The sequence below is a fragment of the Lutra lutra genome, chromosome 15 (assembly GCF_902655055.1).
Source record: "Lutra lutra chromosome 15, mLutLut1.2, whole genome shotgun sequence".
Taxonomy (NCBI): Eukaryota; Metazoa; Chordata; class Mammalia; order Carnivora; family Mustelidae; genus Lutra; species Lutra lutra.
Genome location: NC_062292.1, coordinates 41693530 through 41718447, shown reverse-complemented (window position 1 = coordinate 41718447; position 24918 = coordinate 41693530). Strand labels below are relative to the sequence as shown.

General features: G+C 52.2%; 1 protein-coding gene across 7 annotated transcripts in view; it reads right to left on the bottom strand.

Annotated features, from left to right (window-relative positions):
• LGR6 (leucine rich repeat containing G protein-coupled receptor 6) overlaps positions 1–24918 on the bottom strand; it is a 120096-nt gene that overhangs the window by 5448 nt on the left and 89730 nt on the right. For 6 of the 7 annotated variants that reach the window (XM_047705640.1, XM_047705643.1, XM_047705641.1 and 3 more), the window contains 11 exons: positions 16350–16418; positions 13915–13986; positions 13640–13711; positions 12304–12372; positions 10979–11050; positions 9801–9866; positions 8736–8807; positions 8233–8304; positions 6463–6588; positions 5336–5496; positions 927–1007 (listed from right to left, as the gene is read on the bottom strand). In XM_047705640.1, the coding sequence (XP_047561596.1) occupies positions 927–1007; positions 5336–5496; positions 6463–6588; positions 8233–8304; positions 8736–8807; positions 9801–9866; positions 10979–11050; positions 12304–12372; positions 13640–13711; positions 13915–13986; positions 16350–16418 (932 nt within the window). The remainder of the gene's footprint in view (positions 1–926; positions 1008–5335; positions 5497–6462; positions 6589–8232; positions 8305–8735; positions 8808–9800; positions 9867–10978; positions 11051–12303; positions 12373–13639; positions 13712–13914; positions 13987–16349; positions 16419–24918) is intronic. The other variant, XM_047705642.1, reaches the window with a different exon arrangement.

Here is a 24918-nt window from a genome sequence, read left to right as displayed (position 1 = left end):
AATTTTATTATGCACACTTTCCCAAATCTTTATCTTCCTCCAAAATGTTTTCCATGTCCGCGTAGTAAATACTTGCCCATATGGATGTACCATAATTTATCTGACCACTTGTACGATCTATCTTCAAAGCAAGTTCAAGCTGGACTTTGCCTTTTGGAGCCTCCTCTTTTACCTCAACACTGCTGATTATTGGTTTTCAGAGGCGAAATTTCTATGGCAGTGTGAAGCCTGTGGGTTTCCAAGTCAGGAAGAAAACACCACCTGTTTCCTCCAGACTGCGTTGGTGTTCTTGCTCTGGGATGACACTAGAGGGCGTGCTATAGCCACTGAGTGCTGCGAGCAGGTGCTGGCAGTCCTTGAGCACTGTTTTAGCTCAGAGAAAGCAAGAGAGGTGGCCAAGGGACACGAACCAAAGACAGAGAGAAAACGGGAAAATGGAGGGGAGATGAAATAGAGAAGCACACTGTTCAAGAAAGAGAGCAGAGAGGGATGGAGAAGGCAACCTTTCGGAGGCCCATCTGACTCTAGGATTCTGTGACTCTTAGACTGAGGGGGTGCTCAGAAGCAGCGCCACACACCACCCAGAACAATGGGGTCAAGACATTCTTCACTGCTTCTCTCTTCAGTGAGAGACACTTTCTCTCGGATGTTTAACTTATTGGCTGATCTTTGCTTTGACTTCCCTCTCCCCGCAGTCGCCCCTCCCCTACTGTTGTTCCAAATGGCCACCCAAGGGAAGAACTCTAGCTCCTTCCCCAAGAATCACCAGAAGAGGTTGTCTTCCCCTCAGAATGTTGGCTTTTAGGCAGAGAAGGCGCCTGAAGTATGGTTATAAACATGCCACGCTGAATGGGCATCTCATCTAAATACTTGGGTACTCCTCCCCCAGTCCTGCCCCCAACCCCGTACCAAGGCACCCATCTCACCTGGAATGGGGCTGCACTGGACACTAGGGTGTGGCTTTGTGTCCTCCATCTCCAGCTGGAGCTCGTCCAGATCCAGGTCATCTGAGAGATGAGACCAGAAGGTGGCTTGGGGGCCAGGTCTTGGTGACAATCAAGCCCCATCTTTCTCCAAATGCCCACCTCTTTAAGCTGCCATCCCCAGCTCATTCTGCTCGGCACAGGTCATCCCAGCAGCCCTGCACATCTGTTCTACTCTTGGGTGAAAAGAGTCTGTTCCTATTATTTACATGTGGATTATTTGCATTGTCTGCTCTTTACGGCAAATTTTCATCTGAGACTTGCTTGTCTTATCCTGTAACTGAGCACGCGCGTCCCCTCCAGGCAGCCTAGTTATTTTTGCTAGGTTAGCACGTGTTAGAGTTACCGTGTTAGAGTTAGGGTGGAGGCTGCCTTAAAAATGGGAGCTGGTAATCAAACAGTTCTCCACACTGGCCAGTCCCCCACTGTAATTCCCTGTCCAGTTGTGAACACCATGTGCAAGAAAGAAAATCTTTCTACTTTTATTTTTTTTTATCTTTGGAGAAAGAGAGAGATAGAACACCCAAGTTCAGGGTTGAGGGGCAGAGGGAGAGGGAGAGACAGAATCTTTATTTTTTTTTAAGATTTTATTTATTTATTTGACAGAGAGACAGAGAGAGAGCAGAAGTAGGCAGAACAGCAGACAGAAGAGGGAGAAGCAGGCTCTTCGCTGAGCAGGGAGCCCCATGCAGGGATCTATCCCAGGACCTTGGGATCATGACCTGAGCTGAAGGCAGATGCTTAACCAACTGAGCCACCCAGGAGCCCTGAGAAAGAGAATCTTAAGCAGGATCCATGCCCAGCACAGAGCCCAAAACGGGGCTTGATCCCATGATCCTGAGATCACTACCTGAGCCGAAATCAAGAGTCAGACACCCAGGTGCCCCAGGAAGGACATCTTCTTAAGACAGAGTAGTGAGCTGGACTATATTCAGAGGAGGTGAACCAGGGAGAGTGAACGAGTAGAAGCCACACACTTGAGAAATGGTCAAAGCCACTGGGGGATTAACTTAGGCAAGGCAAGACTCAGTGGGAAGACTGTGGCTGTCCTCCAGGAGCTGAAGTCCCATCAGGCATAAAGGAACTGTGCTCATACATGCTGTGTTGGTGCAGAGGATAGAATCAGGAAGGGTCATAGAAGGAGGTGACTTAACAATTCAAATGAGCTTTCCTTGTCACTAACACAAATAAGCTCCCACACTTAGAGCTGACAGAGAGGTGGGCCTGAGGTCCCAGGGGCCGCATGCCATGCCTGCCATCTGCTGGGCTTCGGGCAAGGGCAGAGCAACTTGGGGATGAGGAAGACACGGTCCTGGTCTCAGGGAGCTCATGGAGACAGAAGAGGATCCGGCAGTCACGGCAGTGTGAACCGTGTCAACTAACAGATATGTGTGCCAGTGAGGCTAAGAGTCTCTGAGCTCCTGTACCAGCTCCACACAGCGAGCCGTGGTCTTCACGGTCTCATTAACCTTTCCGGTGGCCGCATGTGGCAGGTGTCCTTTGACCTCATTTGACAGATGAGAACACTGAGGCTCATGGAAGCGAAGGCACTTGCCCCAGGTCTCCCAGTCGGTGTGCAGCAGGGCGGAAGTCTGACCTGGTCTGTCTCACTACAGAGCCCAGGTACTTAACTGTTATGCTTTCCTGTTGGAGGGGGGCAGCCTGGAAGGAATGTGGGGACAGCTTTACAGATGCACGAGCTGGGCATCATTTGTCCCCAGAGGTGCTGGAACAGAAAGTCCCAGATAAGAGAAAGGGCACTTCTAAGCGGGGTGAGAGGCAGGACTAGATCATCTTTACCAATCCTTCCCATTCTAAATCTAGACCCTGCGGTTCCTTAGCCTGAGAAAATAGGATTACAAAGATAAATCCATTGTTAAAGAAACTCTGTAACTTGTTTGAATCAAGTAGGAGTTTTTTTTCTCCTCTTAGTCACTATGGCAGGGTTTCTTAAACCAGAGCCTATGAACTCCAGGGGTGTTAGGGATACCTTGGGAGTCCAGAAATTCTACAAGAATTTTGAAATGATCATCTTAAACATCTTATCATTTATAAAGACAAAACGCTTGTTTGCAGCAATAATTCATCACCGAAAGACTATTTTTTAAGAATAAGACTTCAGGAGCACCTGGGTGGCTCAGTGGGTTGGGCCGCTGCCTTTGGCTCGGGTCATGATCTCAGGGTCCAGGGATCGAGTCCCGCATCGGGCTCTTTGCTCAGCGGGGAGCCTGCTTCCCTCTCTCTCTCTCTCTCTCTCTGCCTGCCTCTCCATCTGCTTGTGATCTCTCTCTGTCAAATAAATAAATAAAATCTTTAAAAAAAAAAAAAAGAATAAGACTTCAGTTTCTCTAGTGAGACTAGGCAAGGTGTCTGAGGCCCCGAGTGGTAGGAGAGCCCTGCTTCTCTTCTGAAGGACGCCTGTAAGGCACCGGGCTTCAATGACAGTGCCCCGTGGGCTCGTCCTCCACCACACACTAACAAGGGGTGACTCTGTGTCATGCTTGTCCCCATCTTTGACTCATGTGGTTTGTTTCCTTCCTCCCCACTTAAAGGGTAAACACCTTCAGTTGGACATTTTCCCAGGAGGCAGGAAGGCTCTGTGGAGCTGCCCTTGGCCCAGACACCATCAGGGCGGGGAGGAGGCCGAGGTGTGCCCACAGAGTGCTGGCATTTCCTCTCCTCTCTACCTTTTATTCCCTGCCACCCCGGCTCTCCAGAAAGGAGCTCAGCAATTCTTTGAAATCAGAACGCATGAATGAAATGCACAGGCTGAGGCCCGCGGACTCCGTCTGAGGCTGGGAAAGTCACAGCCAAGGTGTTAAGTAACCACTCTTGAAACGAGGAGGAAATCAAATCTGGCTGCAGCCGAAGCTCCTGGCTTTCTTCCTCAAGGCTTATTAGCTCCCACAGGAAGTGGGGGGCCCTGCCCCAGCTCCCGTTACCAGCGGCAGGCAGCCCACGATTCTGACGCCCTGTGGCTCTCCAAGACCTAAGCCTGGTGGAAAGTTTCACCTTGAGGAAGGAAAGTTTCCATTCCTCCTTCCAGCCCCCTGAGGGAGTGTACAGCAGACAGACATCCGGGAATGTCCCCTGGGGACAGCTGTCTGCCGGCCCAGAGCCAGCCTGGCCTCTGGGCTCTTCAAGGGGTCCTGACGCCCTCCCCGGGGAGGGGTCTGGGAGAGAGACCCCAGAGACCCCTTAACTGCTTGTGGAATACTGGCCTCCATAAGCTGTGTTCCAAACTACACAACACGCCGTTCCTCCTCACATACACGGGGAGGCCCCCGCCCCTGTTCCCAGTAGTAAGAGTGGCAGGTAGTACCAGGGGTCATGCTTTGCTCCCTATGACCTGTGAGATATGTAGTATAGTTCTCACTGTACAGATTAAAAAAAAAAAAAACAAAAACAAAAAACAAGGCTCAGTAAGGTTGAAGAGCTTGTCCTGGGCAACACAACTGGTAAACGGTGTCATTGGGTTTAGAACCCAGGTCTGTCTACACCACCATAAGATGCTTTTCTTACATGTTTTCGTTCTGACTTTTCTGTTTCGCTTCTCCATGGACATACTGTGGAGAGGGGGTTAGAGACTGAAAACGAAATTCAAATATCAGGGGCCCTTTTTTGCTTCCTCCTGATTCTACCTGTGTTCTGTCACATGGAGTGACGGTGAGGGGGACAGAAGCCCTCCCCGCTGCCCTCTATCTAAGACACCGTTGGCAGATGGTCTCTCGGAGCCCCCTCAGCTGCCTACTTCCACCCTTCCTTCTTTTACAACTGTTCTAGAAAGAGACCCATGTGGCCCTTCTCAGCAAGGTCCTCTTGCAGCCAGTGGCCTCTGAGGGACAGGAGGACTTGGGAGAGTGATAATCTCCCACGCTGTTCCACTTGGCTCTAGGACATATAGTGAGGGGACTTTTTTTTTTTTTTTTAAACGGAGGTTTAATTTAATTGACTTAATTCAATCCTGCTTGGCTCAGGTTGATTTAGAAAATGGGTGTCCTCTCTGAGAATGAAATCACAGGGCCCATGTAGCCAGGAGGCAGCCATGGAGAAGGAACGTGTGAACCACGAGGGCAAGAGTGCTCCACAAGATGCAGCTTGGGAAGCACCTTGGGGACCAAGAAGGGCGTGACAAATATGGAAACATTACTACTGTCCTTGTCATCATCTTCTCCCCAAGCACCTTTGGGCTACGTTCTTAGACAAGATGCAAACAGAGGTCACCTCCCAGGTCACCCTTGGGGTTTGCCTCCGCAGCCCCTGCCAGACCCCTCTCAGGGTCCCCCGGGCCTCCTCCCTAACTTCTTCTCCACGGCCACCTACCCGCCCTGCCCAGGAGCCCCATCACTCACAGTGGTTCTCAGCTTGTCCGGCAAGAAGGCCTGGGGGTCTCTTGGGAGCCTCCTCCTCCTCAAGGTGAAAGTCCTCAGCCTCCCACTGTCCAGAGGCCTTGAAGAAGCTGGCACAGACGCCATAGGCACAGCACTGGTAGGCATAGGGTACCTCCAGGATCCTGGGGGCCGAGGGGGCACAGGGGTAAAATGAGCTGTCTGAGGAATGGTTAGGCGGCCCACCCAGGGACCCAGCACTCAGCACCGGCCTTTCAACCCCAAAGCGCCCCGATGACAGTGCAGGCGGCCCTCTGGGCTTTCTTTGTACGGATCCTACAGCCTGGCTCCTGCCTCTGAAGGGCTCTGAGCATCTGCCAATCTTTTCCTCACTCATCTTGAGAATGAGATGGGAAGATAAACTTTCTGTCCTTTATGGGGTCCCCTCAGTAGGCTCAGGGATGGGACCAGCTCACCCAAGATCACACAGCACTCCAGTGCTCTGCTCCCCTCCCAGCCAGCAACTCTTTTTTTGAGATCTCAGGAGACAGGGATTCTCATAGTGACTCTTGCTTCACCCTTGCCCTGTCCCCCAGCCCCACCCCTGGGCAGAGCAGAGCTGAATCTGGTGCCCTCTGAAGGCGAGGGCTGATGCCCCAAGGCAGCTCGTTAGCTGGCAGTAGGGGCGGCCTGGGCCACACAGGCTGTGCTGCCGCTGCAGGCAGAAGGCCTGGATGTCATTAGCACCAGGGACCGGTCGGGCGGCTTGTTTTCCACTCCTCGGTGCCCTGGGCTCGGCCCTCACCGCAGGGGCCCAGATGCTGCTCAAGTGAGGACAGGCAGTCTGTGTGCCCCGAAGGGGACAAGGAGCAAGGAGGTCCGGGGGCCTGCACCTCATCTTCCTCCTGTCCTCACAGGAGGTCTCAGCAGCCTCAGGGCTGCTGCTTGGGACAGAAAGAAAAGCTGTGAATGAGATGAGGAAGGGGAGGCACGAGCCCTTCCCACTGAGCAGTGACCAAACCCTATGCCTCTGGGCCATCAGGTTTTTCTCAAGGTGAAGCCCCATGGCTTTGCTCTCTCTGTCCCTCCTTGGCCTCCCCAGCTACTCCGGGGCAAAACTATCTGGGAGTGGGGGAAAGCCAGACCCTCACCTCAGTTTTGGGAAACTGTCCTTGGAGAAGGCCTGGGAGAGAGCCAGGTTCCCTTTTAGCTTCAGATGCATCAGGCCCCCAAGTCCAGACAGGGGCAGTGTGGCCAGCTGGTTGTCCGTCAGGTCCCTAGGACAGTGCATGGTCAGGGTTATTGGCAGTCAGTGGGAATGATGAGGGGGCAGGGCTGTGCTGAGGGTGTGACCAGGGTGCCTGGGATGGAAGCAAGAGGAGAGGAGCAGAGGACAGAAGATCAGCAAAGAGAGACAAAGACACGAAATGCTGGAGCAGGAGGATGGTCAGGGATTGCTAGAGGCACCACCCCTAACTCACTCACTCATTCATTCATTCCTTCATCAAATACTGGGGGCCAACTATATACTAGGGATTGCTCTAAGGTAATGTCAAGCCATCCCAACTCATAGGTCACAGAGTTCCTTAACCACAGCTCCTATGCCCAGTTCCCAGTCCCATCCGAGGGTCCCTGTCCACCCCCCTAGGGCATCTGCCTGTACTTGCCTCCCCCTATTCCCCCACTTTTCTGACGACATGAGAGGCCAGAGTCAAGGATTGGACAGAGCTGGCCTCTGACTACAAGCAGGGGTTTGGTCATCTGTTCTGTTTTGGGGGCTGGCTTTGTAGCCAGAGATGAGGACATGCACGGTCTTCTACTGGAGACACATTACAGGGAACCAGTACTCCAAACCAAACAGCAGCACCACAGACTGTGCGTCGTGGAAACAGCCTGGACTGGAAGGTAGGAAACCTGGCGCTGTCACCGACTCCCTGCATAACCAAGGGGAATCACAAATTTGCCTGAGTTTCAATGTCCTCATCTTTCAAGGGGATAAAAATATCCACCCTACCTATCTGGCAGGAGCAGAGCAAACAGGAGAGGGAAGACCGAGGTGTGAGTTTTGCAAGTCTCTGGCCCAGAGCCTAGAGAGTGGCAGACAGGAGGGGCACTGTGAACCTCCTGGAAGGCTTGCATTCTGGCCTTGCTTTGAGCGGGCTTCTCCCCTGGGCCTGGAGGCCTCTCCTGTGAAGTAAGGGATTGGGCTAGATGATCTCCAAGGCCAGGACTAGAGCTAGCCCGTGGAGTCTGGGTGTTAATCAGAAAAGGGTCCTATTAGGATGGACACATCTTTGGGACATGGATGGAAGCAGCCAGTCAGTTCCCTCTTGGGTGGGAGCCCTTGTGCAGTACACAACCTGCACCACAGTGTGTGACAGTCCCACCAGAGGTCCCTTCCAGCTCTGACCTATTGACCATGCAGCCAGCACTATATGCTCCCTGTTTGCAGCCTGTGTAATTTAGGGAACCTGTGAGCCTCTGCCTCTCTGCAGAATGGCAGCCCTCTAGTGTTACTGCTCATGTGGGGGACTGTTGAGCTGAGACCCTGGCTCCCACACCTGCTGCCACTGTCCCAGGTTGTGAAGGAGTTTTGGGCTCTAACCTCCTCTCTGTTGGCACATGTAGAGGCTGGGGGAGGGCCTGAGACCAGAGGGGGTGGGGGCACAGGGCACTGAGGCCACTAAGATGTTGCCAAATGTTAGCAGATGAGGTTCCAGAGCTTGCAGGAGTTTATCAGGACCCATGGCTTGTCAAACGGACCGTCAGAATGACTGATGAGGCTGGGATGTGCGGTCAGACATTCGTGCATGTCCCCACTCTGGGGTGGGTCCTCCCACCCCTGCCCACCCCCACCCTCCGCTAGCCTAGGGTCCCCACTGGTCTCCATCCAGCGGGAGGAGGGTGCAGAATGCACTTACAGCTTGACTAGGGAGCGTAGGGTCACGAAGGCCTCAGGGTGGATGGACCGGATGGAGTTACAGCTCAGGTCCCTGTGCACAGAGAGGGGATTACAGGTGAGACCCAGGACATGTGCAGGGCTCGCCGTTCCCCTCCTGAGTTCTCCTTCTCACACTCCCCATCTGAGCTGCCCCCAGGAGCAGAACCCTCAGCCTTTCAGGGAAGGTACCTGCTGCCTGGCTGGGGCCACAGAAAAGGGGATTTGGCAGATTGGCCTCAGAATCTCATCAGCCCCTGGGCACCAGCTGGAGAAGTGGCTTCAGAAGCCATCTGGAAGGGGAGGCACCTCTCCTGGTATATGTGTGTGTGTATGCGTGTGTGCGCGTGCGCTGGGGGCAGGGATACCGAGCAGGGAAGACTTGTGCCTGCCACTGCCACGTACACTGTGGGTATGGAGTGTGCCCGAGAGAGGGGCACAGTGGGCCCCCATAGGGTCCAGTCTGGGATGCTGCAGGATACTCACAGGGCTCTCAGGGAGCTCAGCTGGCTGAAGGTGTCTGCTCCGATCTCCCAGATGCGGTTGTGCTGGAGGCCTCTAGGGCAACAAGAGAGACTAGATGAGCCAATAGGCTCAAACCCTGGCCCCGTTCCACGCCCCCCGCGCACTATGAGGAAGAAAGGAGAGCCCCCCACTTCTCCTGGCACGGGAAGAAAGGGCCCGCGGAAGTCACCAGAATTAAAGGGAGCACAAGGGGATCCGGTTGCCTTGGGTAAGTGGGTCAGAAGACAAAGCCACAAAACCATCCCTGTGGCCCAGAAGGGAGTCAGTTTCCACGGTTCCCACCGGGGCTGGCTCCCAGCCCAGGCAACCTCGCTCCTGCGTTCTTCAGACCTTAGTCCAGCAGCAGAGCACTGCCCCGCCCTTGGATGACCCAGTGACTGGCCCAAGCTGGGGGGTGGAGCTCAGTGGACTGCTTGTCTGAATGGGAGATGGAGCGTGTCCCTCTGTAATGCTGAAGACCCTCTTTCCTTGGGCATCTAGACAAACAGGACAGACCCTCACACCCCTATCCTGCCTGGGCCCCAAAAGGCATTGCCCTACCTGGGGTCAAGGGACAGACAGGGAGGCTCAGGAGACCCACCAGGCTTGAAAAAAACCCAAAACAAACAAACAAACAAAAAAAAACAAAAACAGAAGCTGAGTGAAAAGAGTTTAGAGAATTTTTTAGGTGATTTTTTTCCTTGTCAAATTTGAATCCTGGGATTCTTCTCCTATGTGTGAGTGTGTCCCACCTCCTAGTGCTGATGTGATTCTGGCCCTCCATTGGCCCTAATCACTACTACCTTTCATTGTTGTGGCTGACCCCCAATGAGCCACCTTGAGACTGACGGGGTGGGTCCATCGTCGGTGGTCCCTGGAGGCCTTGTCTAGGCCTCTGCTGAGCTCCCAGCCCTAACCCTTGGGAGGGTCAACCAACTCAGAGAAGGGAGAAATGTCCGAGTGTGCTCCCTGCCCACCCCCCTCCCCTCAGACTTGTCCCGAGTCTGGCTTGCATGCCTTCACCTCGCTCCCACACCCCCAACTCACATTTCCTCTAGTTTCTGACACCTGTGCAGGCTGGGCAGCTCCTCGATTTGATTATGAGACAATTCCCTGGGGGAAGAGAGAGCGAGAGAGAGAGAGAGAGAGAGAGAGCAAGACCGGGTGAGGCTGGGGGCCAGGAGAAGCAGCCCCGCCAGGATGTGCCTTCCTGTCAAGCAGCTGAGGGCTGGGAGGACTCTGCAGGGATGTGGCTGTTGACACGCCTCCCAGCAAGGGGACTTCCCTTCCTCCTGCTGAGTCCCAAGGCCTAGGGGACCCTAGGAGGGTCCTGGGGGAAGGGAGACAGGAAGTGAGAGGGGCACAGAGATGAGAAAAGGAATAGAGGATGCCGGGGCTCTGCGACAGCCAGCAGGGACCATATCAGGCCTTACTGGGCAAGCCAGTCACCACCAACCCAAGAAACATCCCCGTAGTCCCCACGCACAGAGTCCCGAGGTGGGGGAGGGGGGGTAAGCCTGGGCCTGTGGAGATCATCTGGCTCAACCCCTTCATTAACAGATGAGGACTCTGAGGCACAGGGAAGGGACAGAATCTGCCAAGGACACACTGCCAGTCAGTGGCAAGGCTGGAAGCTGAGCCCACGTCTCCAGACACCCAGGCTAGCACAGCTGCGGACACAGTGTCTCCTGGGTCAGCCTCCCCATCCTGAGCTGTGGGTCCATGTGGAGAAGCCTCACATTCTGAACGGATTCAGGAGGGAGAACAAAACTCCCCTTGACTTCATAGGCCACTTAAATGCCTCCATGCTTCCGGAAGACCTTAATGTTCTTACTAGATAAGCAATGCCACTGGCTGAGCAGCTTTTACGTGCTAGCACTCTGTGCTGTGTGCTGGACAGACATTTTTTTCAACCCTCACACATTTATCCATATTTTACTGATGAGGCATTGAAGCCGTGAGACGTTAGAGAGTGAGTCCAAATTCATACAGCTACTAAGGGGCAAAGCTGGGCCTTAAACCCTGGTCAGACTCCAAAGGCTATTGTCCCTTTGCCCCGAGCAAGAGAGGACAGCCCAGTCCCTCCCGAGCAGGTACTCCGCAGACTGTCCCATTCTCCAGCAAAAGAAGTAACCCAGAGGGACAGAAGCAGGAGGGGCCTCTGCTCCAGCCCATGGGAGCAAGGGCACAATGCCAAGACTGGGGAATACTTGTGAGCCACTCACAGCACTCGGAGCCTGGGCAGCTGCTGGCACATCCCTGGTGGGAGCAGCCGGATGCCTGCACGGGTCAGAGTCCTGCAGAGAGAGCAGAGACAGAGCTGGCACCAGGCCCTGCCATCCCTGGCCGCTGCCTCCAGCTGTGGGCCTGATGCTGACATGGAGCACAGAGCTGACAGAAGAGAAGTGGCAGAAGGCACAGGGCAGGGGTGGGGCTATAGGGAGAGAAAGGAGCAAGTCTGGCATCTGAGCACAGAGCTCCCCTGGGACTGGAGGCGGGTGGGGGTGGGCAACAGAGAGAGACACAGCCCAGGGGCTCTCTGCTTGGCGGACAGTTCCTGCTTGCGCAGCCCACACCCCACCCACCCATCGGGTCCCCACCCATTGTCCCAGAGAGGTCTCCGGCAACACGGGGTATGTAGGACAGGAACTAGAATCTCGTCTGCCCTCCTTAGAGAGGGGGGGCATAGCCATGGGCAGGGAGTAGATAGGAAAAATGAAACAAAACAACCCCAGTGGAGCCATGGGAACCTTGCACAGAGTCTGCTCCCCGTGCCCCAGGGAAGGGGGAAGGGGTGGGAAAGAAGGGAAGGACCTGGGGCTGGGACAGAGAGGGCTGTGGGGCAGTTTTGGCTAGGGACAGGGTGTCCCAAGAAATACCCAAGGCCAAGGTCATTCTTGGGGAACTATTACTTCCCTCATGGAAAATTTTCCAGATGCCAGCAAATCTCGGGGAAGACAACAGAGGCACAGAGGAGAGAGAGTTCCTGTCTGGGCCATGCCATGAATGAGCTGTGTGATGGGGGGCAGGGCAGTTGGCTTCCTAACACTCACTCTGGGTGTTTGCTTGATTGTTCCATTCATCCTCTTAAATGTGTTGAGGTCCTACTGTGTTCTGGTACCCCTCCCCCACTCCACAGGATATAATAATAGAACATATGAGGAAGTCCTTGTTGAAATCGTGATTCAGAAAGGCAAAGGAGATGTGTTTCCACAACTCTTCTCCCCTGTCACGGGTCTTCAGGATGCTCACAGCTTGGGGTTAGGAACTCCGAAGGCATGCCTGAAAAATCCAAGCATGGTCAGGAGAAGACCAGCCTCCTCACCCCAAACCATCTGCTACCCCTGGCCTTGCCTGGCAGTGCCACATCAGGAGATGGCCATGGATCCCTGGGGCTGAGCCAGGTGACCTCTGGGCCAGGCTGGAGCCAGCAGCAGAAGCAGGCCAGATAAGGGCCAAGCAAAGGATCCTTCCAGCAGCCTTCCACGGGACAGCTCCTGGGGGTGGAGCAGGGGCATGGATGAGGTGGAGGGTGAGGGTCCCCACTCACAGGATCTCCAGGCTGGTGGTCCCTTTGAGATCTGGGAACTCCTGGATGTCCGTGGCACCATTCAGGGATCTGGAAGCAGACGCGACACACTCTGAAGGGTGGGGTCAGAGCATCTCGATATCTGGGCTCCCCACCATCACTGATCTCCCCTGGAGAGAAGCTACCTTTTGGGAAAATGTCATCCTTCACCCGGCCTCAAAAATACCCCAGCTACTCAGGGCCTGTAGGGGAGGGGCTTTGCTCAGCAGGGTCCAAACCGCTATTTCCTTAAGTTGGCCCAGCCCCCTAGAGCCCCGGCAGAGCCCCCAAACTGGCATCTGGGTCCCAGCATGCAAAACACAACAAATGCACAAACAAAAAAAATATAGGCAAGGGACATGGGAATGGACTCTAAAAGGCTCCAAGGTGGGTGCTTCTGAAAAAGTTCTTGGCTACAGGGGTTTGCTTATTAGAGTCTGAGAAAGGGTCTCCCCTAAATCGTCATCCGCTAAAGCGTTGTCACCACCTCCCCACTGGCTCTCTCCCAGACAGCTTTAGACAGATGGCTTTTCCCCTCCCCGCCATCCCCTGCCGGTGAGGACAGGGCTGAGGACAGGGACCCAACCAGAGCACAGCAAAAACGGGTCCTGCCAGACCACAAGGAGGCAGTGTAGGGTCCAGAAAGGAGCCTCTCGGAGCTGGAGACCAGGGGCCTAGCTCACGGCAGAGCAGAACCCCGGGAACCTCGAGATCCATCCACAAAATGTGCTAACACCACCTGCCTCATGTGGTTAGAAGGGCAGTGAAACGTGATAATGGACATGAAGGGGAAGGGTGCACTTGAAAAGGCTAGTTATGCTCCTGGGATGCCCTATGTCATGTGTCAGCCGTGGAAGATTTTTGAAGAAGTGGGACTTGGGCTGGGAATGAAAAGAATGGGAGAAAGGAAACAAGGGAATGCCGTCGGGCCCAAAGTAATAAAGGTGGTATGGCAAAGGGCCGAGGGGTCCATGCTCCAAGGTCATTGGAGAAGCAGACCCTTATCCCAGTTGTTGGTTTCTGAAGCAAAAGTTTCTGGAACAGCTCTGTCGAGCAGGACCCTGAAGACACCAGATCAGACTCCTGGGCTCTGGAGGAGGGCCCTCTTTCACTCATCTGGGATCCGGGAAGAAGCCACAGGGAGCTAACTAGAGGCTGATTAGAGCAGCCGGGTCCAGGAATAGTCCTGAGCCGAGCAGAGGCCGCAGCGTCGGAGACCAGGCCTCGCAGTGGGGGCAGCACCCTGCTGGTGTGACACCTGCAGAAGGGAGGCCAGAGGCAGCGGGAAGGAGGGAGGCCTGGGGGAGGTCCAACTTACAGTGTGTGCAGTTTAGGCAGGTACTGGAACGCTGACCTCCCCACAAACTGGATTGGGTTATCATAAAAGTGTCTGGAAGAAAAAGACCCAAACATCGAATTTAGTTACTTGGCCCTTTGAGCTGAGACCCCGGCCGATCTCTGCTTTGTCCAGGAAAGCAGACCAGGAAAGAACACACCAGGGAAGGCCCCCCCTCACAGAGTCCTGCCTCCCCAGGCCCTGGCCCCTCTCCCAAAAAAGGCACAGCACCAAGGGACAGAGAAGTGAGGACTCACATTGTCTGCAGCAGAGGGTTCCCCATGAAGGCCTTTTCTGGGATGGCCTTGATGTTGTTGTTATGGAACCCCCTGGAAGACAACACCACGAGTCAGTAAAGACTTGGAGAAAGGTGTGGAGAGGGAGAAACAGAATTCCATGAAGCTTCCAGAAAGCTGATTAGAAGGGCCATAATACCAAAGAGATGGCAGCCCGAGATTCCAGGTTCACCTCTGCCTGGGATGTGTCTGCTTCATTCCATCACACACCCGTCCTTTTCTCTGACATTTGTGAAAAGTAGAGCCTTAGGGAGCAGAAGGGTGGGGGAGCAACTTGGGGGCAGTAGGCTGAGTTCAGACCCCAGGACATGCGTCCTCTCCTCAGTCCCATGTGGCAGGAAACCCACAGGGTCCCCAAGAGGTAGCTGAGGGTGTGTGAGAAAAACAGAGCTTCTGGGGGTTGCAGGAACGAGAGATGTCCCCCAAATGGAGGCTGGCTTGGTCTTCAGGCCCGGAGACTAAGGAATCTAGAAGGACAACACCACAGAATGGGGGAGAGGCAGCGGGTGTTGAGGGACTGGGTGGCCTCATGAGGAGGTGAGAAGGGAGGGACCCTCTCCAGGACCTGCTCCAGGTCCCAATGTCCAGGGCTCTGGAAGCCAGGAATTACAAGTTTGGTTAGTTGGGGGGAACATTACAAGATAAAAGTTGGACTGAGAAACACATGATCCAGGCTGAGCAGACCCCTCTCAGCCACCCTCTTTTTCATGGGAGATTTCTAGTGTCTCCTCATGCCTTCCTTGCCTCCACTCCTCTCTCTCCTCCCTCCCCTCCCCTTATTATTTCCACTTTCATGCTCTCCCCACAGGTCCCCGCAGACACCCCCAGCCCATGCGACCCACCTAGGCTGCTCCCCCAACTCTCTCATTTCTTTGTTAACTCACTCGTTATACGTTCTTGGACTCCTCCTTTGTGCCTAATGCTGAGCTAAGCTAAGCTCTGAGAGATTTAGAAGTTTAGAGGCCTTGTCCTCAAGCAGCCTTCTCTCAATAAACAGAGAGATACAGAGACAGACAGACAGACAGGCAGGCAGACAGACAGACACACACATACACAGGCACACTCTTATACGCATTGGCGATTCATCGGCAGAGGAGGACTTCCAGTAGTTTCTCACCCCGACCCTTCCCCCCGAGGTGGTCCAGTTGCTCCTTCTCGGCTACACACATCTGGCATTTACACCTTCCAACCTTGCATGGGGTGGGAATGGTGGGTGGCATGGGGTTGGTCCTGAAGGTCTCAGGTGGTAGTTTGAGTAAAGATACGAGGCTACTTAAAAGTGTGGGGCGCTGCTCAGAAATGTCAGGCTCGGGATGCCTGGGTGGCTCAGTCGTTCAGCGTCTGCCTTCGGCTCAGGTCATGATCCCAGGGTCCTGGGATCGAGCCCCACATAGGGGTCCCTGCTCAGCCAGAAGCCTGCTTCTCCCTCTCCCACTCCCCTTGCTTGTGTTCCCTCTCTGTGTCTTTCTCTGTCAAATAAATAAAATCTTAAAAAAAAAAAAAGAAAAAAGAAAAGAAAAGAAATGTCAGGCTCCCTTAATCTGGTCCCACTTTACTAACAATAGATCACCTACTGTTTGCCAAGAGCCTCTCCCCCAGTAAGGCTGGCCTCTCCTGCAGTCATCTCTCGGCCCATGCAACTTCCAATCTCCGCCTGCCTACTCTGTTCTTCTGTCTGAAACGCCTCCTCCCCTCTCCTGCCACGGCCACCTAAATCCCATCCATCCTGTAAAGCTAATCTCAGATGTGTTCGTCCACAGTGTTCTTTCCAAGTCACTCTGGATTCCCAGTCATTTTAGCTACTACTGTTCCATTAGAGCTGGAATTATATACCCACCCGAAGCTGCTCTGTCCTGCTCCCTGACAGACCTAAAGATCCCTAGGGACAGCCCAGGACTATCTGACTCCCGGACTGTCTTTAGCAGGGAGCATAGTGCTTCGCACAGTTGGTGCTAAAACTGAGTAACAAGAAGTGGTGTCTACAAGGACCCACAGCCGGTTTCTCATCTCCTCCCTGGAATCAGGTGCTGGAGCAGTGACCCCGCTACCCAGCCCCCAGCTCCTCTCTTCATTTGTCTCTGGACACATCCCAACCCAGGTGGGGGCAGTGCTGGGCCCAGCGACCGAGAGGTGTCGTGTGCCATGTGTCCCTCCAGGCTGGAAGAGCCCACAGCCATTTCTGCTGGTGGCACGCCACTTGGAGACGCTCCGTGCCAAACTAAGGAGGTCTGTGACTATTCAGACCCGCACGGGGGGCCGGGGAGGGCACGCGGCTACGGTTCCCACAAGGACCACAGGATAGGAGGATGTGAGGGAAGCCCAGGGCCGGCGGCTTCAGCCCCTGCCCCTGGGAGAAGAGAGAAGAGGACCCCCCAGAAAGCAGCAGAAGAGCTTACAGTTCCTGTAGTCTGCCCAGCGTCCGGACGGCGGCGGGGAACTCCTGCAGCTCATTATAGTTCAGGTCTCTGGAATGGAAAGCAGAGCCGTCATTAGACGGGTGGCTTAACAGGGCATGTCAGGGCCCCGGAGAAACACAAACTTGGCTCTGGGACTGGCCGGAGAGATGCGTTTTCCAATTTGTCAGATCCAGCTGTCAGTGCCTGGAACCACATTTTTGGAATGTTCGTATTCCATTCCTACTCCACAAATCCTCAGGCTTGAAGGCTTCCTGGCAGTGGAACTGTTTTCAGGAGACCCATGAGGGATATGGATACCTGGAATGGACTCCTTCAGGAACAGTCCCCACTGGCTGAGGAAAATACCTCAAGCCTCTGGAGACATCAGTGGCTGGGGAAGGGACAGAGAAGAGAATGAGGCCATCTTTACCACCTTGTTACCAGCACTAGGGATTCCAGAAGGTTCCATCAGGTGATTACTTTGGCTAGCTGTGGCCTCTGCCATCTCTAAGACCAACGCTTTTTATCTTTGGGTGGTGGCAGGACAGCTAGCTTTTATTTCTCTTAGTTTTTCTTCATTTCCTGATTTTTTATTTTATTTTATTTTTTTACAATGAACATGTGTCACACATACAATCAGCAAACAACGGAGGCAATGAAAGTAGTGGCAACTAGGGATGCCTGGGTCAGTGAAGCGTCTGACTTCAGCTCAGGTCCTGGGATTGAGACCGGTGCCAGCAGCTTCTTGCTTAGCGGACAGTCTGCTTTTCCCTCTCCCTCTGCCCCTCCTCCCGCTCGTACTCTCTCTCTTCTCTCAAATAAATAAATAAAATCTTAAAAGAGAAAGTGGGAGCAACCCACATTGGAAAGGGAGCAGGGAAACATGCATTCTAATACATGATTCGCCAGAGATTAAATGTGCATCATCTCTTAGACATAATTCAACAGTATCTTTTCAGATTCAAAGATTCATACCTAGTCACCCCAAGTCCAGGAATTCATCCTACAGAAAAGTCTAGCCCTGGGTGTGAAGGTATATGCAGGAGGACGCTTGGCACAGTGTTGTTTAGGCATCAGCGCCCAGACTGTTGGCCCATACGTGATCACAGGTTTGCTCCTTCTACCCTCTTAAGTGGTCTTCTGGGTTTGTGCCCTTATGGCAATGACAGGGTAATGGGAGAGAGGAGCAAGGCATGAGACCAAGGGCCAATCGGATTCTCATTAGAGAAGATTTGGAGCTGCCTGTGACAAAGGAGCTCCAACGGCAGGGGGGACCCTGCCGAAAGAGAGGGATGCTTGCTTGCATTGTGGGGAAGACAGTGCAAGGTGATTGGGGAGTAGGAAGCAAGAGCTGCAGAAGACTTTCTGCGAGTTTTGCTCTACATTATGTGATGGGATTCTCTCCCCTAGCCTTCCTACGAGAGAGACTTCAGAAGAGATCATCAATCTTCAAGATTTTTAAAAACTTTTTACTTTTTTTAAAAAGATTTTTAATTTCAAGTAATCTCTATACACAATGTGGGGCTCGAACTCATAACCCTGAGATCAGGAATTGTATGCTCCTCTGACTGAGCCAGCCAGATGTCCCTCAACCTTCAAGATTTCATTTGTTTTTTCATTAATATTTTTTTAACCTTCAAGATTTTAAAGTTGACTTTTGTTTCCCTCAGTGGCTAATGAGTTAGCTCCATGTGGAAATGTGCCTGATTGTGCGAGGGTTGACTCGGCGTCTCCAAATTCCCGTGGCCAGAGTCTGTGGTACAGTCTCAGGTACAGGGTCCCTCTTGACCGCCCCCAGGATGACCCCAGCCCAACTTCTCTCAGTCTTTTCCAGCCCTCCCTGCCCTGACCACGCTCATGAGAGGACTATCCAATGCCAGGGCAGGGGACCATGCCAAGGCCCTTTAATCACAGAGTGACTTGGCAGATTCTATGGGTAAATACTATGTTAACACAGAGATAATGACAGGTTCCCCTACATGACAAGGTCATTACACTTAATAGTCCACAGGTAGAGCCAGGAACCCAGCCCAAGGGTCAGAAGAGCAGTGACAACCGTCTGGCAGCCGGTGAGCCGGGTAATTGCACTCCCTCACCTCCCTTACCCCCCCAAAACACACTAATTACCCGATTACACTCAGACTCCCATGGTGATCTTGGCTAATTACAGCCTAAACCCTCCCACTTTGCTCTGCTCTGCCCCGTTCCTTTGTGAATCCTACACCTATCCCTCCAACGACTCAGAACTTGATCCTCTCAGAGGGGCTATGTCTGGTCTTAGATTTTATAAAGGATTCACCCTCACATCTCGGTGTCTCCAAATCAAGGGTCCCCCTTTTAACTCCGCTCAGCCCTTTCAGGAATTCTCTACTGTCGCGCAGGGAGAGCTGGGTAAGTAACAGAAGAGCACTTTCTCTTAAAGCCTTCATATTGTGGTGTTATCATAAAATGCAAAGAATTGCAGCTGCCCGAACTCAGAGCTTTAGCTTGCCCTTCCATCTGCCTGCAACACTGTAGCGGTTTGCATGGCTTATGCCCCTACTTCATTCAGGTCTCTCTCTACCCAAAGAGCACCTTATGAGAGGACTCGTCTGACGGCTCTATTTAACACAGCATCACTTGTGTTCCCTTACCCTGTGTGGTAGACTGAAAGTGGTCACACGTCTTCTCCTATTGCAATACATGTGTATGAGATCAGCAGCCTGTATGCCTTCAACTTACACAGTATGTCAATGACACCTCAATAAAGCTGGAGAAGAAAAGGTGGCACAAATCCTTTGTGGCTTCTCCAATCAAGGAGTGGCCTCTACCTCCCCACTCCTGAGACGGGGCTGGCTTGGAACTGGCCCTGACAGTCTCATTCTACAGAATGAGTCAGAGAGGCCACGGTGTGAGCTGGTCCTAAGTCACGAGAGGCCTCACAGCCTGCGCCTTCCTTTGGAACGCTCCTGCTACCACACAAGGAAGCCAGGGCTAGCCCCCCGTGGAGGAGCCATGTGGGGAGGACCGGCCAACAGCCAGCACCAAGGCTGCCCTCTCGGACTTGTGAATGAGGCTTCTCAGAGCCTTTAGCTGTCGTTGAACCTCTGGCCAACTGCGGCCTCATGAGTGAGCCCAGGGGAAGGTTCCAACAGCAAAGGTCCCAAAGGTCCCAATCCACAGAGGTATGAGAAAGGCCCTGATGTTTTGAGCTGATCTGTTATGTAGCAGTAGACAAGGAGAGATTCTGCTTTCCTTTTTCTCATAGGACATACTGAGAGCTGATACATATGTGTCTATTTTCTTCCCACCCTACTAGAAATGAAAGTTCCTTGAAAACAGAAACTCTGTTTCATCTTCTAAACACCAAATACTGGCATAGAACAGTGGCTCAACAAATATTTGTTGAATGAATACATGAGACAGTCTAGATAAATTGATTGATGAAAAGCATTAATGGACTCTTAAGAGTATCTAGAATATTTGGCAGAACTTCCTTAAGACTCTGAGGCACTTAGAGAATCCTGAGGGGCACTGTGAGGCTTGCGCAGGGCCCCAGGGCCCAGGGACAGGTCCCATGTGATTTTGCTATCACCGACCCCTTCTACAGGTCACTGGACTCATGTCCAGGAAGCCAAACTGAGTAGTTCCAGTCTTCCTTGGCAGCTTCTGGACAGGAATTCTGCCAGGAATGGCCTTCCAGACAGTGGGAAAAGATACAGAGTAAAAGGCATGTGAACTAAATGGCCTTGTGTGTGTGTGTGTGTGTGTGTGTGTAATGTGGAGAATAAAAACTGTGCAAATGTTAAAAGAAATACTGCAAACACACCGGGGGGGGGGGGGTGGCCTGAATGTTCCCGTTTGGACACCTACACACATTCAATGACCTGGGTAAGTAGCAAAGCCCTGCTACATTTGGGGCCCGGTAGATGTGACTTCGGGTTCTAACTGTCCAGGGAACACGTCTTTGCGACTCTCTCTGCCCTTGATGGATTCAATTCAGTGCAATGGATGTTTTTTACCTGCTCAAAATATGCAGAGAATTCTCCTGGGGAAAGTGGAAGATGTAGAGATGGGCGAGAAACAGCTCAGTCAGGACAAATGCACGAGACAATCAGATGAGTGGCCTTGGCACGATGTGGCAGATACTGAACCTTCAGAGATCACACAGAGTTGGGAAGACCAGGAGGGCTTTGTGGAGACATGGCATAACTCCAGGACTAACCGGAGTCCCCACCTCCAAGTCATCCACAGGATAACCTTGGTTGAGTGCTGGTTATGTGCCGGGCACTTAGTGCTATGCCTGAATGATCTCATAACCCTCATGACAGCCCAAGAGGTAGATATCACTATCATACCCACTTTACAGTTGAGGAAAGTCAGACACAGAGATGTTAAAAATGTTGCCCAATCACACAGCCATTAAACTGCTGTGCCAGAAACCACTATCTCTCCACCGAAATCCACTCCTTTCTCTACAGCCCCACAACCCAATACCATAGCCACCAGCCATGTGCAGCTGTTTAAATGTAAATTAATTACAAGTTAGTATGATTCAAAAGTTCAGCTCTCAGTTTCACTAGGGATACTTCAAGGGCTCAAAATATCATGGGGCAAGTGGCTACCGTATTGGAAGCCCAGAGTTAGAACATTTCCCTCATCACATAAAGTTCTGTTGGACATCGCCATCCTGGAGTAATTGCAGGAACAGCCAGGAATGGGACTAGAGTATTTTCCAGCCTTCTTCGTGGTAGGTGTGCTCTCCCATGGAAGGTGGGCGGAAGTGATCTGTCCCACATTTAGTGCAGGACTTTTACTTTTAAAAAATTTTTAAAAATTTTTATTTTATTCAAATTCAATTAATTAACATATAGTGTATTGTTAGTTTCAGAGGTAGAGTTCAGTGGTTGATCAGTCATGTACAATACCCGGTGCTCATTCCGTCACGTGCCCTCCTTAATGCCCATCACCCAGTTACCCCAACCCCTGACTCCTAGTGCAGGATTTTTAAATAGCCAGACTGTCTCCATGGTCTCTCCATGGTCTCTCTATCCTTCCACTAGCTAGATACCAAACACAGTGAGGCTATGGGGATGGTGAGATCCTAAGAAGGCAAGTCCGGTTTCTTAGTCACCACATGGAGGAGGGCCACTTGCCAAGAAGAAACACCCACTTCAGGCTGTTATATGATCCAGAAATAAACTTCTACTATGTTTGAGCCGTCATACATGTTTTGGCCTATTTGCCACACAATTTAGCCTACCTTAACTAATTCAGTCAGCATCGCAGCCGGGATTTGAACCCTGGCAGTGTGAGTCCAGAGTCCACATTCTTAGCTGCTACACATCTGCCAGAAAGACCATTTTAAAATGCCAGGCTGCCTGTGTCACTCTCCTGCTGAGAAATCTGAAAAGGCCTCCTCATTACTTACAGCACAAAGTTCAAGTTTCTCAGTGGGCTGTGATGCCATATGCAACCTTCAGCTCCATCTACCATCTCGGCCCCATGCATCTTCCCAGCCTTGGGTGCTTCCTGGTGCCCCTCATATGCTCGCAGCCTGGGACACCCTTCCCCCTCCCCCCACTTAGCTGTCGAAATCCTAGCCCCCTTTGAAGTCAATACCCCTTCCTTTGCACACCTTACCCCATGCCTGCAGTCAGAATGAATCACTTACTCTCTTGATGCTTTTCTGATGTTTTCTCCAGAAACATGCATACCATTAGACTGGTAATAATGGCGGTGGTGGTAATAATGATGATAATAATGATAGTAATTACTATGGAACAGTCACGATTCTGGGTGATTTATATAAAGATATTAATTCATTTCTTTCCCATGCCAACGCTTTGAGGTAGATACTACTACCTTCTTCATTTTGCATGTGAGAGACTGAGGCACAGAGAGAGGCAATCTGGGCACAGGACGGAAGAGCCGGGACTGAAGCCCAGGCAGCTTGAGTCCAGCATGGGCTTATCTGCATACGTAGTGTCTTCCCCGTGAGACAGGAAGCTTATTGCCATCAAGAAGCACGTGGGTTCCCATTGGGTCTCCTGAAGCCCAGGCACAGGGCCACATATGTGAATAGTCATTGTCAAGGATGACCATATTGTCAAGACCTGGAGATGGAGGCTGCTTTGGCCTTTGTGGCTGGCCGCATTCGGGCACTGTTTCAGCCCTTGGGGTTAGAAGCTATCATGCAGCCTCTTGGCAATCGCATCGCAGGAAGGACCTTTCCTGGCACAACCTCATTTGGTCTGACTCCTGCATTGCAGGGCGGTGTAGGATGCCCTAAACTTCAGCTAGACAACTCATCCATGGCTTTATAGTCTTTTATCTTTAATAGTCCGGAATCAGCCAGAAGCCCAGGAAGAGTTCATTGTTCTGTATGCTGTTCCCAGGAGCTGGGAGCAGGCAGGGAAGGGCTGAGGTTAAAGAAAAACCATTTTCAGTTCCAGCCAGAATTCAGTCCAGAGGCTGCAGCTGTCCACGGCTAATAGCCCCCTTCATCTGCTCAGCCGCTTCCAGGCAAACCTAATCAAAACTGATGGTAGACCCACACCCTCCGTAAAAGTAGCTAAAGAGGTGACCCAAGCCCCAAACTGTTCAAGGATCCACATCCCCAATTTTCTCCTTCCCATCTGGCTGCGCAGAAATGGCCAACTCCTGAGCTCTCTGGGGAGCCTCACCATGGCCTTCGAGCAGAGACAGCAGGATTTAAGAGTCATTTTGTCCAGAGTCTTCTTTTTATCGATAAGGACATGGAGGCTCAGAGAGAGGAGGTAAATCACGGCAAATCCCACAGCCTGGATTTGAAGTTCGGCCTGTTGGCTCTTGGTTTAATATCTTTTCTATAGACCACCGGAGGTGCATCCCAGCTAGACTCCAAGTAGCAGGGCTGAGAAAAAAGATTTTAGGGAGACTGGGAAGGAGGATAAGTGGAAGGGGAGGACCAGGCTTCCCCCCAGGGGAAGAAACTCCTGTGGCAGTCTCTTTGGGTGCCACCATGCTGTCAAAGCCTGTTGGTTACAAGGCTAGATGTCCATTTGTGTGATACCAGTTTTAGAGTAGAAGGAGCTTTGTCCTCTGTGTACCAACAGGATCACCTTGAAGCAGGCACTTAACTTTGGTCGGTCTGTTCCTCATCTATACGTTAGGAATGCCCATTACATAAGGCTGCTCTGTTCACCAGGTCCAGAGCCTGCACAAAGTAGTTATTCAAATAATTCCGATTCGTGATGCCTGGGTGGCTCGTCGGTTAAAGGTCTGCTCAAGTCATGATCCCCGGGGTCTTGGGATCAAGTCCCACATCGGGCTCTCTGCTCAGCGTGGAGCCTGCTTCCCCCTCTGCCTGCCACTCCCCCTGCTTGTGCTCTCTCTCTCTGACAAAGAAAGAAAGAAAGAAAGAAAGAAAGAAAGAAAGAAAGAAAGAAAAGAAAAGAAAAAAATAATGCCAATTCTTTCCCTCTCTTCCTTTTACTAGACACGAGACACCAGAACAGATGCTTCTATTCATCAGACACTGCAACAGCAGATACACAAGTTGGTCTCTCTACTCTTCACAACAATAAAGGAGGATTAATATAATTAATTGGTCTTCCGCTTACACTTTTATTCTCAAGGCTAATATTTGTGTTTCTTAAATCAGATCACAGATAAGGGCACATGGAGGAATGCAGGTGAGCCTAGCTCCCCCGTGTGAAACACAAAACACAGACGTTCCTGATTGTAAACTCTGAGCCATTTTTATCTCCCAAAGGCCTGTAACAAAGACGAGCAACAAATCCGTGGCTTAATTGCTCTTCCCGTCTTGCAGACTGAGCCTTTATCTCCATCTGACTCCGCATGCTTCGGGGCAGATGACCTGGCAAGCCAGGAACCAACAAAGACTTTATGACTAACAGCATTGTTTTACCTTCTAAACAACCTACATAAAAGGCCACCCATTAATAAATGCAGCAATTAGTAAAATTGTCCTCAGTTTCTATTGAGAGACACAGACACACCTTCCTCCTAACCTCTTGCCACCCACACTCACTTCCCTGCCAGAAAGAAAACTGAGAAAATACCCGAAGCCATAGCAGCCCCAGTTGGAATGAAAGTTGCCGGCCCCCGGCCCCTGCCATCACTTGCTGCCGCACCTTCATGAAGCACCTGGGATCAGAGAAGCCCAGCCCTGGAAGGGAGGCATGGAACAGTCCAATCTGCTCCCGAGCGGGACTCCTCTGTGAGATTCCAAGTGGACAGGGATTCAGTTTCTGCCTGGACCGTGCAAATGGCAGGGCCCACTGTCCAGGCTGGGTGTCCGGGGCGCCACAGTGGGGCTGCTCGGAAGATTAAGGAACAGTTCCTCACCCTGAGCTCGAGCACCCCCTTTCCTTCCTCCCTTAGTCCATGTCCTGTCAGCTGGAAGACCATGCGTAACCGTCTTCCAAAGACGATTGCCATATTCCACCAAAGACTTCTCCCTCATGTAAACCAGGCACGTGGATATTTCATGTTCTCATCACTCTCCCCAGAAAAGTCCTAGCCACATGGAGGAATGGTACAACGGAACTGCATCCTCTAGATGTGGGTGGACCCTGGGGCAGCA